The sequence below is a fragment of the Stegostoma tigrinum genome, chromosome 3, assembly GCF_030684315.1.
Source record: "Stegostoma tigrinum isolate sSteTig4 chromosome 3, sSteTig4.hap1, whole genome shotgun sequence".
Classification (NCBI taxonomy): domain Eukaryota; kingdom Metazoa; phylum Chordata; class Chondrichthyes; order Orectolobiformes; family Stegostomatidae; genus Stegostoma; species Stegostoma tigrinum.
The window spans coordinates 61,009,804-61,027,935 of NC_081356.1; the positions used below are offsets into that span (position 1 = coordinate 61,009,804).

General features: G+C 40.7%; 1 protein-coding gene across 2 annotated transcripts in view; it reads left to right on the forward strand.

Moving 5' to 3' along the window:
- LOC125451055 (uncharacterized) overlaps nucleotides 1-18,132 on the forward strand; it is a 114,368-nt gene that overhangs the window by 51,959 nt on the left and 44,277 nt on the right. For both annotated transcript variants that reach the window (XM_048527753.2, XM_048527754.2), the window contains 3 exons: nucleotides 456-625; nucleotides 10,980-11,134; nucleotides 12,216-12,293. In XM_048527753.2, coding sequence (XP_048383710.1) covers nucleotides 456-625; nucleotides 10,980-11,134; nucleotides 12,216-12,293 — 403 coding nt within the window. The remainder of the gene's footprint in view (nucleotides 1-455; nucleotides 626-10,979; nucleotides 11,135-12,215; nucleotides 12,294-18,132) is intronic.

Here is an 18,132-nt window from a genome sequence, read left to right on the forward strand (position 1 = left end):
GAATTATCAGGCTTCAGCATCAGGGTATTATTGTAGGTTGTTGAGGGAGGGTGGTGCTCACAGTGTAACATTCGTCTGTACCTTACTCCCTAATTTCACAACAATAGTTTTGAAAGTTGGCAAGGATCTTGCATGTCTATATTTTGGCCAATGATTATGTGAAGTGAGTAGGAAAATAGTTTTTGGCATTGGGAAGAATAAACTTAAAAATACAGCAAGATCTTTACTAAACAGAAATGTAGGTATTTTTCCGAATTCTGGAATTAAGGTCCAAACAAGAGCCACACTGAGCTCTAACTCTCTTTCTTGCTCCTCATATATTGCCAGACCTGTGAAATTTCTCCAGCATTTTCTGTTGTTATTTATTTCAGATTTCCAGCAACTGAAGTATATGTTTTTGTTTCTTGTTGTGGCTAATGTGATTGGAAGTTTGAAGTGCACCACTTCTATTTCAGGGAAAATTATTCAGATTGAAAATTGCAATTGTTTGAATGACGACAGGCTTGCAAACATTGGGCAACATCACCCACAAAGCCTCAGGCTTTATCGATGTAATGACAGGAGAAAGTGCATTACTACCTCTGGAATAAAAAAGCTGTTCAACCATTGTAAGGACTCACTTAAGGTAAAGTTAAACAGATTTTCAGTACAGTCAAATAATTTAACTTTCTGTCAAATAAATATGTTTTCCTGTATAAATCCACAAGAACGAGGAGCAACAATCGGCTATTTAATCCATTGAACCTGCTATGCCATTCTATAAGATTGCGGTTGCTTTCTTGCCTTCTCTCTGTAACTTCTGTCTTGCTTGTAAATCAATAAACCGTCTTGCACAGCTTTGACTACCAGTTCTTCTGTTCTCTGTGGAGAAGAATTCCAAAGACCAGCAAATGCTGGAGAAGAGATTGCTGGTGATCTCTGTTGTAAATGGGTGACCCTGTATTATTACACAGTTTCACAAGGTTTTGGATTGCTGTGCAAGAGGGAGCTTGCACTCAGCATTTGCCCTGTCAACCAAGCTCTCAATCTTATTGTTTAATCATCTGAATTTAGGAGAATGAGATGTGATTATTCAAAGCCAACCCCTTTATTTCAAAAAAAGTCATGGAACTTGACCATCACAGGGAATGGCATTTTTTGCAAATTCCTAATTACACTGCAACTGAATGGCTAAGCTACTTCAGGGGATAGTGAAGAGACAACTACATTACTGCAGATGTGCAGTAATATATAGGCCAGACCAGGTAAGAATTGGAGATTTATTTTCCCAAATTATTTTAATGACCAAGACAGGTTTTTATGGCAATCATTGGCAGCTTCATGATACAATGACTCAAAGTAGCTTTCAATTCTATAACGGTCAATTTAATTTAATTTAAACTCTACCAGCTTCCATGGTGGGTTTTGAACCCCTGTTCCTGGACTATTTGTCTAGGCCTCGTTACCACTATGCTACTGCCTCCCCTTAATTCCAGGAATCAGCCTCTCAAATCTTTTCTGACTGATTGCAATGTAAGTAAATCGCTTCTTCAGCAAGCAAACCAACTAAACACAATGCTGTAGGTACAGTCTCATCAAGGCGCTAGACAGTTGTAACAAGATTTCCTACTTTCATACTGCATTTCTATTCTAATAAAGATCAACATGCCATTTGCTTTCCTAGTTATGAACTACACCTGCATGCCAACTTTGTGCTTTGTGCACAAGGCTAGTCTGATCCTTTTGGGTTGCAACAGTCTGCAGTTTCCCGCCATTTGAGTAATATTCTGCTTTTGTATTATTCGTGTCAAAGTGGCATGGTTAGTTCTGGAGCTTTAGTACTTTTGTCAGAGTGTTGTCAAGACCCACAGCCATATCCAGTCTTTTCAGCCATTTGCTGATATTACACGGTGGAGTGAATGAAATTAGCTGAAAATGGTGTCTGAGATTTTGGGGATTTCAGGAGAAGGCAAAAGAGCATTATCTACTCATCAGTACTGGCTGAAGGTGGTTGCAAATGTTTCAACCTCGTCTTTTGCAGTAATCTGCTGAACTCCCATTATTGAGTATTAATTTGATTTGATTTATTACCGTTACGTGTATTGAGATACAGTGAAAAGCATAGTTTTGAGTGCTTTACAGGTAAATCGTACTATACCAGTGCATTAGGGTAACAAAACAGGGTGCAGGATATAGTGTTACAGCTGCTGAGAAGATGCAGAGGGAGATCAACATTAACATTTTAAGAGCTTCCTCCTTTTCCTGTGAGTGATTTTAATTGTTCATCTTCATTTGTGATTATGTGTGGTAGTCCTACCATCTTTGAGATTGCTTCGGAGGTATGGTCAATGTTCCCTCTAAGCTGTTTGACTGCACAGTTGCCCGGAGGGTCCACAGATACTGATTGGCGTGTGGATGCATCAGCCTGTGTTTCTAGAAGCCACTGCTGCGTTTGGACCTCAAAAGTATATGCAGCAGAGGAAAAATTAAAATGAATGTAGCTCAGAAGTTACAAAAAAATTTTTATTTTGTGTGCTTCAGAGATACTCAGCTGATGCCAGGAGCTCCCACACCAGAGGTAGCCCCACTCATGATTAAGTGTCCTATTTTGTTATTGTATATTAGGAGTAACAGCAAAAAATGGTTATAAATGCAGAAATTGTATTCAATTGTAAATCAGTTTGCTTTATATAGAATGTCTAGTTTCACTAGAGTACTTGTCGCTATTTTGACGACTAAACCTAATCCTCAGAGCAGACCAGTTGCCATTCCTCAATCCACCTTCATTCAAACTGAATGTTGCCGGGTTGAATTTAGGCTTTGCACACCTTTTTATTATTACATGATGGATGTTAAACATTTTAACATTTATCCTTAACTTTGCTATTTTAAAGGATATGTGATTTAGCTGTGAGCAGATTGGCTGACAATAGTATTTAACTAATAATACTGTAGAAAAATATTACTTGATTGTTGTTACTAACTTTGGGTGTTCCTGATCATTGGATCAGGCCATTTGGCCCATTGAGACCTGACCCTCCAAAGAGCATCCCACCCAGATCTACCCTATCCCCATGTTTGCCCAACTAAACTTGCACATCTTTGGGCTGTGGGAGGAAACCAGAGCACCCAGAGGAAACCCATGCAGACACAGGGAGATAAGAGTCGAGCTGGATGAACACAGCAGGCCAAGCAGCATCTTAGGAGCAGGAAAGCTGACATTTTGGGCCTAGACTCTTCATCAGAACTATTATCTCAGACACAGGGAGAATGTGTAAACTCCAGACTGTTGCCTAAGGGCAGAATCAAACCCAGGTCCCAGGTGCTGTGAGGTGGCAGTGCTAACCATTAAGCCATCATACCATCCTAGAAATGCTAGCAATTTTCTTTCTATCATCAGCAAACCAAATTCATCCCTAAACCGCCCTAATTTGCTGACTGGCAGATGATTTTTTGATTTTGGAGTTTAGCACAGACAGAGTGAATGAAAGATAAGGATTTCAATTTTTGTAGCCCCTTTTATGGCCTCAGGGTGCTACAAGTTGCTTTTATTGAGAAAGCTCTCAAATTACGTAGACACATACTATGGCTAAATTATGTATAATACAGTTCCACAAGAAGTGCAAATGAATAACCAGATACAACAAAAACAAAGTTGCTCGAAAAGCTCAGCAGATCTAGCAGCATCTGTGAAGGACAAAACAGAGTTAAAGTTTCAGGCCCGGTGACCCTTCCTCAGGACTAGTTCAGATGCTGCCAGACCTGCTGAGCTTTTCCAGCAACTTTGTTTTTGTCCCTGATTTACAGCATCTGCAGCTCTTTCGGTTTTTATTTGGTTTGAATAACCAGATAATTTGATCTATAAGTGTTATTTGCAGGACGAATGTTCGCCAGGATTCTCTGTTCTTTTCCATTCACCTAAGGAGAAAGGTGAAACCTCAGTTTAATGTCTCATGTGAATGACAGCCCTTCTCAACACAATGTAGTGATGAAAGGAAGGTGGTTGTAGTTATTGGAGGTCAGTCATCTCAGTTCCAGGACATCTCTGCAGGAGTTCCTCAGGGTAGTGTCCCAGGCCCAATCATCTTCAACAGTGATCTTCCTTCCATCATTAGGTCAGAAGTGAAGCTGTTTGCTGATGATCATACTGTGTTCAGCACCATTCATGACTGTAGACCACGTCCATATACAGCAATATTGGATGATATTCAGATTGAGGTTGATATGAGATCAGCAACATTCACACTATGCAAGTACCTGACAGTGACGATCTCCAAAAAAAAGACAGGACCTATTCTTCATCTGATGATGTTCAATGGCATTACATCACTGATTCTTTTTTCCCCCCACCACCATGATCTTGGAAGTTGTCACTGACCAGACACTTAGCTAGTCTAACCACACAAATACAATGGCTACTGAAACAGGATACAGTCTGACCATTCTGCACAAGTAACTCACCACTTGATTTTTCAAAGTCTGCCACCATCTACAGGGCACAAATCAGGGCTGTGATGGACAGCCTGGATAAGTGCAGCTCTAACAATCTGCTTCAACAATCCGCTGGGATTTTGTTATTGGTGGTAGATCTTTGGCTTTATAGGCCCTCAGTTCTCTAACTCTCTTCCTAAAGTCCTGCACTTCTCTGTTTCCCTCATCACCTTGTTAAGCATTTAAAAAGGTTGTCTTTGATCAGGGTTTTGGCCAGTTTCAGTATCTATTCCATTCCCCTCTTTTTAAAGCATCTATAACAGAATCACTCTATGTTAAAAAGTGTTATAGAAATCCAGAGTTTTATGGTTTAGTTCAGCTGCCTTAAAATAGTTTCACGCAGAAAGGTAACATAATAGATATAAACTATCATTAAGCAATTGACCTTTTCTTGTCCATTGCTTGCCCATTAGTCACCAGACTAATTATGGTATAGCATTGATAGAAATCTGGGAACAGATTAGCTGCTTATAGTGAGGGGAGGCTAGACATGATATTTTAGAGAATGGACTGATAGACATACAGTTTATTTCAAGAAAGAGATGTTTTAGCAGATTTAGTGCTTGCCAATTTGAGATTTGGAGTACTAAAAAAAATGTTATAATTGCCAAATGTGTTTTATTAACATGTGGAATGTAAGCACTGCTGGTAGTAACAGCATTTATTGTCCATCCCTATTTGCCCTTGACAAGGTGGTAGTCATTTATCTTCTTGTACATTGCAGGGAATTTGGTATAGACAAACCCATTGTGCCTGTTACGTCTAATTTTGTCCATTTCATTGACATGCCTCTCTTCCTCTTGTGGCAATGTCCCCTTGCTGCTGTATTGCTCTCTCTCTCTCTCTCTCTCTCTCTGTCTCTCTCTCTCTGTCTCTCTCTCTTTCTTTCTCTTTCTCTCTCTCTCTCCTCTCTCTCTCTCTCTGTATACATTATATGTATATGTTGTACTAATGTCTCAACCTTGACACACCAGGAAAATGTGTCGAATTGTTTAGTGTAAAATTTTAGTGGAGATGAGGTTAAGAGATTATAAATATGATGGACCAAATGGTCTTATTCTGTCCCATATGATTCTATGAATAGGGTACTGAATCATTTTCATTATTATTAATATCAGAGAAAGCTCTTAACTATACGTTGTGGGTATTTCATGATGGCACCGTATTATCTCATTTAAATATCATACAGAATGTGTTAATTTGAAGCCATTTTGAGTCCTCAGAAGTGAAAAACAATCCACGTTTACTGTTGTGAGTATATTTGGGAAATCCCAAGTAGATCAAGGAACCTATCTGATATTTTGTAACATGGCTCACTGCTTAATGCCTTCATTATCTTGGAACACTTAAACCACATCCTGGATCAAAGGTCGATAGGTAAATAGAGCGAGATGAATTCTAATGCAAATGTGAATGACGCACCTCTATCACGTGACTGATGAAATTTAATCATGATCATGACTGTGAACTACTGCTTATAACGTTAAGAAAGAGCAATAGGGAAAGATAAATAATGTTGTGAAGGATGAGGGAGTTAAATATGTAGGCTGATTAAAGACTGAAGAATAGAATGGCATTGTACTGAAACCAAATATGTGAGAAAGTTAGAGGGTTTTTTTAAAACAAAAGGTGTTCCCCATAATGTTTTGATTTTTGAGTTGTTCTGTCAATTTAAATTGAAAGCTGTAATTGTTGAACAAGCATTTTGAAAGAAGTATCAAATTTTTTAAAAAATCATAATTATTACTTGTTTTGGTAGCATTCCCGAGTCATTACTTTTTCTCTCCAGGTTTTGTTGATAAATAGAGCATGTAAATGATGACTGTATTATCTTATTGAGCTGTCATGGATGTCTGGTAATAATAGCAATAATCAAAGATCAGACAGAGAAGGAAAAGGAATAAAAAGAGAATTCTCAATTCTCAAAACTAGCTTTGCTGCTATCAAGAGTGGGCTCCATGAGAATCACCTGCTGTAGACGGATCAAGGAGCAGAAAAATATTTTATATGAGGGCTGCAGCATTGTAAAGTCAACTGAATTTATTTAAGTCCATAAGGGGGAAAAGTTTTAAACACTGAAGAATATGTCTAACAGAAGAAGGAAGTTAGAAGAATTGTAACACTTCTGAAAAGTCAGGACACTCAGAATTAAGGTTGTAATTTTGTGACTGAGGTATGAAAAACAGGCAATCATCCATTTTATCCTGAAGAAGCAAGAATGCTCTGCTTCGGCTGTAAAAGGTGTGACCCCCAGGGCGGCTGAACCACGATATAGTATTGTCATTCAGCGCAATTTGAAACTGGAAAGAAGTAACCCAGTATAGTTTTTCCACCTAAGATTTAAAACTACATTAGAAGAATTTTGTGCAGCATTGTTGTACAACTGAGTTTGAAACCATGTCTGAAAGTTTTTAAAGGCACAGAATTTAAGAGCATTGATTTAATGCAGAAATACAAGGTTGAAGACAGCAAAATATGAATTGAGATGTTACAGATTTAAAACAAATTTAAAGCAATAAGAATTAATGAAAACATTAAGAAGAAATAGACATTAAAATAATATTTAATAAGGATTTTTGCATGAAATGGACTCAACAAAATAAATGATTGGCTCTCTTGGAGAAAATAATTCTTAAGAAACAGCATTGCTTCAAAATGAAATACTAGTATTAAAACTGCAAGAGTTTAAACATTATTGTCTTTAGGAGGCTGATACTAAGAATCATTTTCAGCAGTATTGAACATTAAAATCTCACATCTGTAAACAATGACCAGCCATGCAGTCATGATAATATAATAAATCACCTGTAAGATTGAAGGTTGTTTCCAGAAAAAAATGCCCAAGTAAGATATGTTGTGGCTTTGAGGAACTCCAGCAAAACTAGAGTCCTTGAATTAGTGGGGGGAAGGGGATAGCAGGGAAGGTCTCCATTGGTTGGCATCATCTCTGGCACAAAGGAAGATAGTCGTGCTTTTTGGAGGTTGAACATCTCAGGTCCAGGTCATCTCTGCCGGAATTCCTCGGAATAATGTCTCAGACCCAAGCAATTTCAGATACTTCACCAAAGACCTTCCATCCATCATAAGGTCAGAAGTGGAGTTATTTGGTGATGATTTCACCAAGTTTAGCACCATTTGTGACTGCTATCCATGGCCACATGTAACAAGACCTGGACAATATCCAGCTGAGGCTGAAAAGTGCCAAATAAAGTTCACACCAGGCCATGTACATCTCCAATATACGAGAATCTAACCATTGTACCTTGACATTCACTGGAATTACCATCACTGAATCCCCCACTTTAACATTGACCAGAAACTAAACTATACTAGCCGTATAACTATGGTGGCTACAAGAGCAGTTCAGAGGCTAGGATTTGCAGTAAGCAAATCCTGTCCTGACTCCCTACAGCTCACTTACCATCTCCAATGCACAAATCAGAAATGTGGTGGAATACTCCCCTCTTGCTTGGGTGAGTATAACTCCAACAATTCTCAGGAAGCTTGATACCATCCAGGACAAAGCAGCCTACTTGACTGGCATTGCATTCACAAACATCCACTCCCTCTACCATCAACACTTAGTAGCAGCAGCGTGTACCATCTACTAGAGGCATCAAATACCAAGCTTGCATGGATGGCACATTCCACACCCATGACCACTTCCATCCAAAGGACAAGGGCAGCAGATACATGGGAATGTCACCATGTGTGAATTTCCCTCCAATATTAAAATGCACCTTGAGGAACAAGTGGTTACCTCAGTAAGAACAGTTGCTGTGCAGGCAAAGGTTATGAATTGACTCACAGAACTTTGAAAAACAGCATATCAAAAATTCGGTATAAGCAGGGAAAAGAGAAAAGGAAGACAGCAAAAAAGAAAATAGATCCTGTGGGAAAAAGAAAATGGGAGATATGGTAAACCAATCTTCTATACTGAGTGTAGAAGGTAAAGCTATAGGACAGTCCCTGCCTCTTTGAATTATGGCAAATTATGCCATATCAAAAATCATTGCTAACATAGGAAGAAAAAGCCATAGGTAACCTTTCAACATAGTCCATATCAATTATCACTAAAGTTGTAATGTTTTGTGTAAACATGAGGGAGGGCACAGAAACATATGAGGATTTCATGATTTTAAAGGGGAAATAACTCGAGCAGGGGCCAGAGGGAAGAAGCTAAGGAAATGTTCATGCCTTCAGACACACATAATATTAGGGTCCCTTGAGTTCAGTAAAAGGATCCATCAACATGATAATGGGTGGGTTGAAGATGATGGATGGCTTTAACTGGAATCCAGGGTTTCCAGATTCTGAATGATGGCTGAGGAAGGGAAGTTCTTGGGTAAATGAGAGTTGGTCAAGGATAGTGGAAATTGTGTCAAGTGTCATTGATGGTAGGCTAGATAATGGAGCAATGCACCAGGTGGGCCTGTGACATCCATATTGCATTTAGGTTCCAGTCAGAATAAGGTCTGTGTAAGACTTACATCTTCTCATGAAATATCTCTTATGTAAATGCCAACAGATCTAGAGATTATAAACTCTGACTCATATGGAAACAAACACAGGGAATGCTGGTGTTCATGTTCCAAGCCTGGTATGACTTCAGAACTGAAAGGGATTGGAAAACAGAAGTGAGGGAAGAAGGAGAGGGACAGACGGTGTGAAGACCTAGTGCAAATAATGAAACGTTTGTTCATTTTGTTGATATAACAATAGAAATAGAAAATGGATGCAAGTTAAGAGGTGAAATGGAGAAAAAAAGGTCTTCTTTATTGAGAGCATAATAAACAACAAATAGAAGATAAAACCAAGTTGGGGGAGTGGGCAAGAACATAAAATTGGAGAACAGATGCCATGTGGTCAGGTTCTAAAGCTGTGAAAGCCAACATTGTGTTTTAGAGGCTGTAAAGTGCTTAAGTGGAAAATGATATGTTGGTGCATGAGTTTGCACAGTGCTTCATTGGAACTTTACATTAGGTTCATGAGAAAAATGCTAGACAGATTTTTGAACTAGCAAGCAACTGGAAAGTTGGAGTCATTCCTACAGACAGAGTGGAGGTGTTGTGTAAAGCAGTCACCTGGTCTGTGATAATGGGAACTGCAGATGCTGGAGAATCCAAGATAATAAAATGTGAGGCTGGATGAACACAGCAGGCCCAGCAGCATCACAGGAGCACAAAAGCTGACGTTTTGGGCCTAGACCCTTCATCAGAGAGGGAGATGGGGTGAGGGTTCTGGAATAAATAGGGAGAGAGGGGGAGGCGGACCGAAGATGGAGAGAAAAGAAGATAGGTGGAGAGGAGAGTATAGGTGGGGAGGTAGGGAGGGGATAGGTCAGTCCAGGGAAGACGGACAGGTCAAGGAGGTGGGATGAGGTTAGTAGGTAGGAGATGGAGGTGCGGCTTGGGGTGGGAGGAAGGGATGGGTGAGAGGAAGAACAGGTTAGGGAGGCAGAGACAGGTTGGGCTGGTTTTGGGATGCAGTGGGTGGAGGGGAAGAGCTGGGCTGGTTGTGTGGTGCTGTGGGGGGAGGCGACGAACTGGGCTGGTTTTGGGATGCGGTGGGGGAAGGGGAGATTTTGAAACTGGTGAAGTCCACATTGATACCATTGGGCTGCAGAGTTCCCAGGCGGAATATGAGTTGCTGTTCCTGCAACCTTCAGGTGGCATCATTGTGGCACTGGTCTGTGTTTGGTCTCACCAGTGTAAGTTATACCACATTGTGAATGGCAAATCCAGTAGACTACATTGAAAGAAGTAGAAGTAAAATGCTGCTTGACCTAGAAGGTGCATTTGGAACTTTGGACAGTAAGGAGGGATATGGTGAATGGGCAAGTGTTGCACCTTCTGTGAATACAAGGGAAGGTGACAGTTAGGAAGTGTTCAGAGTGATGGAGGAGTAGACCATGTGTTAGGCTGATCATGTTGAATGTCAAAGAATTGATGGCTGTCTGTAAGGCATCCAAATGTGGCACTCAGACATTCAACCCTTTGTGGTAATGATGGGGCTCTAACTTCCTGCCTCCCCTCCTGTTGGATTGGCTGGGGAACTTGCTCTTCTTGCCTAATTGGCTATGCCAGTAATTGCAGTTCTTCTGCTTGTAGGCCACCAACTGCATCCTCTGGCACTTCCGTAAGGAGCCTTGAAGTGAGACAAAGATTCTGCTAGAATGCAGAATAAAATTGTTTCAAGACATTCAAGACTAGTTGACAGAAATAAATATTTTGGCAGAAGGTTCCCCTTCTGTGCCACTCAGTCAAACAAAATGGTGTCCATTTAAACTGTGCTGACAGATCAGATAAACAGTTTTATCAAACAAGGAAATTGCGCAGCATGTTTGACCCTTCTGGTGTTATAATTGTTCACACCCTTTAAGTTATAATCTACTGCATAAGTTAGGTCAGAAAAATATCTGCAGAAACAAATCAAATTGTGCACATATTGAATTGAATGGTAAACTGATTCAGGTTCCTAATTGAAAACCGACGTTTCTCAAAATACAGGAGCTGAATGTTACAAGCTGCAGTGGGCCGATGCTGACAGGGGACACAATTCTACTCTGTGCATGTGCAGTTTGTCTCAAGTTAACTTCAGTGGATGTCAGTTGGACAGCAGCTACCAGCAGAGGCATCATAGCCCTTGCTCAAACTTCCTCATGGTAGGTACCACAGACTTTGCTCTGAATTCCATTAATTCTCCTAGTGATAGGTGGAAGTAGAATTTATTTTTAACAATTTTCACAATCAGATTTTAAAGAGAGAGTTTTCTCTCATAATCAAAATATTCCAGAAAATATTGCTAAAATGCGAGTGTTTGTTTGTAAAATTCCATCCAACATATAATTTTTTCTGTAGTTTTTTAAATGAAAGAATGTTATTATGTTGTCATCTTTTTTAAGATTACCTTTCTCCTGCTGTTTCTGAGACTGGGGCACAAAAACAGGATTGGGTGTTTATGCTTTGCTCCCAGCACTCGCACAAAAACATAAAAAATACCTTTTATCCATAATATTTAAAAATAATTATCTGATATAATTTTCTGCTCAAATACTTAAGTAGGATTATTGACCCTTATAAAAAAAGGCATTGAATCCTAATGAAGTTTATGTCAAAATCTCAATTTCCCCCAATCTTTTAATAATTTTATTTTAATTACTCCTGATGTTTGTCAAGTAGAAGCTCTGGTTGGGCCTCATATTTTGGAATCAAATCCAAAACAGTCATCACATCTTAAACTTTTAAACTGCATTTCTTTGGCTTTCCCTCATATTATAAACCAATGTTTGGGTCAACAAAACAAAAATAACCCAGTTTGCAAAATACAGTACTAAAAGAAATTTTAAGCCAGCATTATATATCAGAAGATTATTTCAATATGGATCCCTTGTTCAAATAATTGTAAAGATAAAAATTGTTATTTTGCTTTTTCTAGCTTTCTCTTTCAACATAAGTGTGTTTGTTGCTTTCTTGAAATTCAGAGAAATGGTACTGTAGCATATACTCTGCTTTCCTCCTTCAACACTTATGGAAAAACATCAGGCATCTGTAGTCCAGCTAAAAGAATAAAAGGATTGGGTAACAGATTCTGGCCTTGCAAGGATGTCCACATCCCATGAAAGGATTAAAAAATAGCCAACAATTGTTATTTGTTCTATGTTTACAATTTCAAAGTAGCAACAAATGTTCTGCTTTGTGTATGTACAAATACCATTCAGAATACAAGTCTTGTGCGTGTTGTAGTCTTCACAGGCTCTTTGTCAATGGATGCCAGCTCACTGATGAAAGCATTGAAGTTTTGACTGAAAAGCACAAGACAAGGTAATGGTTGTTCTTTATTGCTAATACTGACATGCGGTAATGCCTTCTGGGTAAAGTTAATGTTCTAGAGTTCATCTGGAAGAAAAAGTATATTTTCTAGGCAAGAAAAAATGAGTTGGGATATTGGGGATATTTTTCATTTGTTACACTTGGGTGTATAGGATTACTTGTGATTAGCTGATGTATCAACTTGAGCTGAAAAGATTGTACACCCATAAAAGTCTTCACAGTTTTAATTTGAAAAGTTGTATGTATTAATGGCTTGAAGAGTGATCTCAATTGGTGGCATCAATGCCTTACAGTTAGTTCCTTTATGTATATTTTACGTATGTAAATCAATCATTTGAACTCCTGGAAGATAAGATTTATATAAGGGAAGCAAACAAGGTTGGATGCATTTTGGCATCTTTGCAAATGAATGGTCATTATATTCTGTTACGGTATGCTGATTTATAATATTATTAGAATCTGTTGAAAGCCCTAATGTTAAATCTGTTACTTCAACTATCTTTTGTGAAACATGCATTTTGAACAATATCACTTTGATATATTGCTCATGGTGTGAATGCCTGAGCTCCACATCAGATTGCTTATGCACGTGTCACTTGTCATGTTCTTACTACTTAATAGCATGAATATATTTTTGCATATTTTTACCAGATTGCTGCTGAGGTTAATTTTGTAGTACATGAAGATGTATGAATCCCACTATGGACATCAACTGTTGAATGTAGGCTTGTGGTAGACAACAGTTGAAAAAACATGAGCAAACATTGACCCTGTCTCAACCCGGAACGTCAAGATTTCCTGCTCCTCTGATGCTGCTTGGCCTGCTGTGTTCATCCGACTGCACGCCATGTTATCCCAGTTGGAAGATATGGGTCATTTTGTGAATGGAAGGCAGTGACAAGTTGTGGAGGCCAAGTCACTGAGTATGTTTAAGAAAGAAATAGATGAACTTCTGGAGGGGTTGGGGAAGTAGTGAGACAAGAGCATTGAGAGAGAGGAACAGTCATGGTCATGTTGAATGGAGGAGGGCTCACAATAGGCTGAATGGCCTACCCATCTTATTTTATTCTTTCTTTGATCTTCTCCCAGATGAGGTGTCAGTAAAATGGTACTGCTTGTTGTGTTGTCGATATTGTTCCTGTCTTGACCATACCATGGATGGTGCCAAAGGATACGATTTTTCATGCCAGCAGGCTTACAATCACTTGGAGCCCCAGACTCCACAACAAAAACTATTAGTGGAATTTAATTGTGATGGATCCCAGGCATCTCACTTTTCATGGTGAGTTTGACATTGGTTGGTCAAGTCACCATTTGTCACAATGTATGTAGTTACAGAAGTGGAAGGATGACCATAGCTGCGTTGGTATCCACTTTTATATATAGATTATGGTCTCCTTTTATCTGAGAGTATAGTGTCTGGATGTGGCAAAGGTTTCTAATGGTACTATTGCATCAGTGCATTTTTTTTGTCAGCTGGTGTGGTGAATGTCACCTCACTTTACCTGTCAATTGTGTGATCATCCTCCTAATCCGACCATGACACTTGACTATATCTTGCCTTTGTGCTGTTGGTTCACTCTGCCATTTGGTGAAAATGCTGTACTTGTTTGGCCTCTGGATTCTCACGATGTAGCACCACTTGTTAGGTCTTTTGTCTCAAGAATGCAGCTGTCAGTGTTTTTGGGCACCACGTACCTTGCAAACGTTGTTGAAAGCTGAACATTTTCTAGGCACGCTTGTGAGCCACAACACCTGCATTATTTCCTTGGCTTGCCTGCATTAGCTATCATGTAAATGGTAGGTAAATTACTCATAGCTTGTAGGCCTTGTCTACCTATCAGTATTGAAGTTCTGTTTATTATCCATTTATCAAAACAGGTGAATGGAGTCAGTATGTCAGCTATGACTGTTTATTTACATTTCATAGATCAATACTTAATACACTTAATGGTAGATCCTGGGGAATGTTGCTGAACAAAGGGAACTTTGGAGTACAGGTACATATTTCCTTCTAAAGTGGAGACATGGGTAGACAGGCTAGTAAAGAAGGCGCTTAGTATACTTGCCTTTATTGATCAGTGCATTGAGCATAGGAGTTGGGAGGTCATATTGCGGCTGCACAGGATATTGGTTGGGTCACTTTTGCAATACTGCATTCAATTCTGGTCTCTGTGCTTTAGAAAAGATGTTGTTAAACTTGAAAGGGTTCACAAAAGATTTACCAGAATGTTGCCAGGGTATAGGGAGAGGTTGCATAGGCTGGGGCTATTTTCTCTGAAGTGTCGGAGGCTGAGGGGTGCCCTTGCAGAGGTTAATAAAATCAGGAGGGCATGGGTAAGGTGAATAACCAAGATTCTTTTCCCCCAGGGTAGGGGTAAAATAGAGGGTGATAATGGGAACTACAGATGCTGGAAAATCCAAGATAACAAAGTGTGGAGCTGGATGAACACAGCAGGCCAAGCATACCTACACAGGCCCCAAACTCCACCTCTTCCTCCGTTACATTGATGACTGCATCGGCGGTGCCTCTTGCTCCCCAGAGGAGCTCGAACAGTTTATCCACTTCACTAACACCTTCCACCCCAGCCTCAAGTTCACCTGGGCCATCTCCAACACATCTCTCACCTTCCTGGACCTCTCAGTCTCCATCTCAGGCAACCAGCTTGTAACTGATGTCCATTTCAAGCCCACCGACTCCCACAGCTACCTAGAATACACCTCCTCCCACCCACCCTCCTGCAAAAATTCCATCCCCTATTCCCAATTCCTCCGCCTCCGCCGCATCTGCTCCCAGGATGAGGCATTCCACTCTCGCACATCCCAGATGTCCACGTTCTTCAAGGACTGCAACCTTCCCCCCGCAGTGGTCGAGAACACCCTTGACCGCGTCTCCTGCATTTCCCGCAACACATCCCTCACACTCCGCCCCCGCCACAACCGCCCCCAGAGGATCCCCCTTGTTCTCACATACCACTCCACCAACCTCCAGATACAACGCATCATCCTCCGACACTTCTGCTATCTACAATCCGACCCTACCACCCAAGCTATTTTTCCATCCCCACCCTTGTCTGCCTTCCAGAGAGACCACACTCTCCGTGACTCCCTTGTCCGCTCCACACTCCCCTCCAACTCCACCACACACAGCACCTTCCCCTGCAACCGCAGGAAGTGCTACACTTGCCCCCACACCTCCTCCCTCACTCCTATCCCAGGCCCCAAGATGACCTTCCGTATCAAGCAGATGTTCACCTGCACATCTGCCAATGTGGTATACTGCATCCACTGTACCCGGTGTGTCATCCTCTACATTGGGGAAACCAAGCGGAGGCTTGGGGACCGCTTTGCAGAACACCTCCGCTCAGTTCGCAACAAACAACTGCACCTCCCAGTCGCGAACCATTTTAATTCCCCGTCCCATTCCTCAGACGACATGTCCATCATGGGCCTCCTGCAGTGCCACAATGATGCCACCCGAAGGTTGCAAGAACAGCAACTCATATTCCGCTTGGGAATCCTGCAGCCCAACGGTATCAATGTGGACTTCACAAGCTTCAAAATCTCCGCTCCCCCCACTGCATCCCAAAACCAGCCCAGCCTGTCTCCGCTTCCCTAACCTGTTTTTCCTCTCACCCATCCCTTCCTCCCTCCTCAAGCCGCACCTCCATTTCCTACCTACTACCTCATCCCGCCTCCTTGACCTGTCCGTCTTCCTGGACTGACCTATCCCCTCCCTACCTCCTCACCTATACTCTCCTCTCTACCTATCTTGTTTTCTGTCCATCTTCGGTCCTTCTCCCCCTCTCTTCCTATTTATTCCAGTTCCCTCTCCCCATCCCCCTCTCTGATGAAGGGTCTAGGCCCGAAACGTCAGCTTTTGTGCTCCTGAGATGCTGCTTGGCCTGCTGTGTTCATCCAGCTCCGCACTTTGTTATCTAAAATAGAGGGCTTACGTTTAAGGTGAGAAGGGTAAGATTTTAAAAGGGACCTACAGGGCAACTTCTTCACGCGCAAGATGATGTGTGTATGAAACGAGCTGCCAGAGGAAATGGTGGGGGCCGACACAATTACAACATTTAAAAGATGGGTGCATGAATAGGAAGGCCTTAGAGAGATATGGGCCAAATGCTGGCAAATGGGACTAGGTTGATTTAGGATATCTAGTCAGCATGAGCAACTTGGACCAAACGGTCTGTTTCCATCCTGTACAACGCAATGATGCTCAGACAATCTCCGGTCTGCTGTGTCCACTTTCTAACCAATTCCCCTTCCTGACAAAAAGAACAGCCCATAAATACATGTTGCAATGAGTATCAACTATTCTTTCTCGTCTCTGGAGCATGTCTTGTTCATTCCTAAAGAGACCATCATTTTCAACGTTGCTAATTATGGCTTCATACTCGCACCTACCGTGTGGTGATTTACAACAACGTGAACTTTACATTTGATCAAGGTATCTTTCTGGAATGCTACTACTGCAGTAGTTGGTATCACAATTATTCTGTCATCTGCATTTACTGCTGTAAAATTGCAATCATGCCCTTTGTCTTTACATCTGCTTAAGAAAGGAATAATGGTCTTCATCAGTTGTTGCATAAAAGCATGGTGCATTCTGACATTGAACTTCATGTGTAATTGATTTTCAAGTGTTTACCATAATTTTTTCCTGTATTTTTAAGGTGGCCACTGGACAGACCTGATGCACTCAGTCTCTAGGATACTGTACTGCCTTGCAATATTAACTTTAATGTCTTGTTTTTCTGGTTCAGAGATGGTGAAATGCACAAACATAACTTGATACATTTTTGGAGCAAAGCAAACTCAGCTTGGAGCTCTGAAGAAGGGTCATTGGACCTGAACAGTTAACACTGCTTTCTCTGAACAGATGCTGCCAGACCTGATAAGTTTCTCTGGCAATTTAAGTTAGGACATCTAATTGTTTCCAATTGAGTCTTGAGAATTTTGTGCTCATCTTTTACCTTTTTCTTGGGATTTTTAATGCTGTTTTGGAGCTTTTGATAGATTTGCTGGTTTCTTAGAGATCTAAGATTAGTTTAGTCCAGTTGCAATATGTCAGTGGCCATTTCCTTTGGTGATCATAGATTATTGCTTGACTGCAATAGTGGCACTGTTGAGTTCTTTCTGACTTTTCCCAGTGTAACTCTAAACTTCACCTATAAAGCAATGACTTTAGAGAAAAAAATGCCTGCAGGATTTCCAAAGTGAAAGCAAACAGTGAAATGTAGTATAATAAGACAAGATCTTGCCAAATTGTACGCAAGGCAGCTATTTGCAGGAAATGCACATCAGAGTAGTGGGAGAAATTCAAAAGGGCAATAGTGGGACTACAAGGCCAACATATTCCTGTAAAAGTGAAGTAGAGAGAACTCGAGATGTCAATGGGTGTACAGGATTAGGCAAGCAACCTGAGGAAGCTATGGCAGATACCAAGGGCTCAAAACAGGATGTGCTAGAGCGGTATAGAAAATGCAGAGGTTGCTCAAAAAGATGAGGTGTGCGAAGAGGAAACATGGGAAAACACTGGCGGTATCATTATGGAAAATCCAAAAGTGTTATTTCAGTATGCTAGGGTCACAAGAATAACCTGGGAAAGATTAAGGCCCATTAGGGACCAAAATAGCAATGTGTGGGTGAAACCATAAGAGACAGCTGAAGTTTTAAACGAGTATTTTGCATTTGTATTCACTGTATAGAAAGATGATATTGCTATATAAATCAGGGAGAGGGACTGTGATATGCTTGAATAAATCGGCATTGTGAGGGAGGAAGTATTAGCAGTTTTAAAAGGCTGGAAAGTGGATAAATG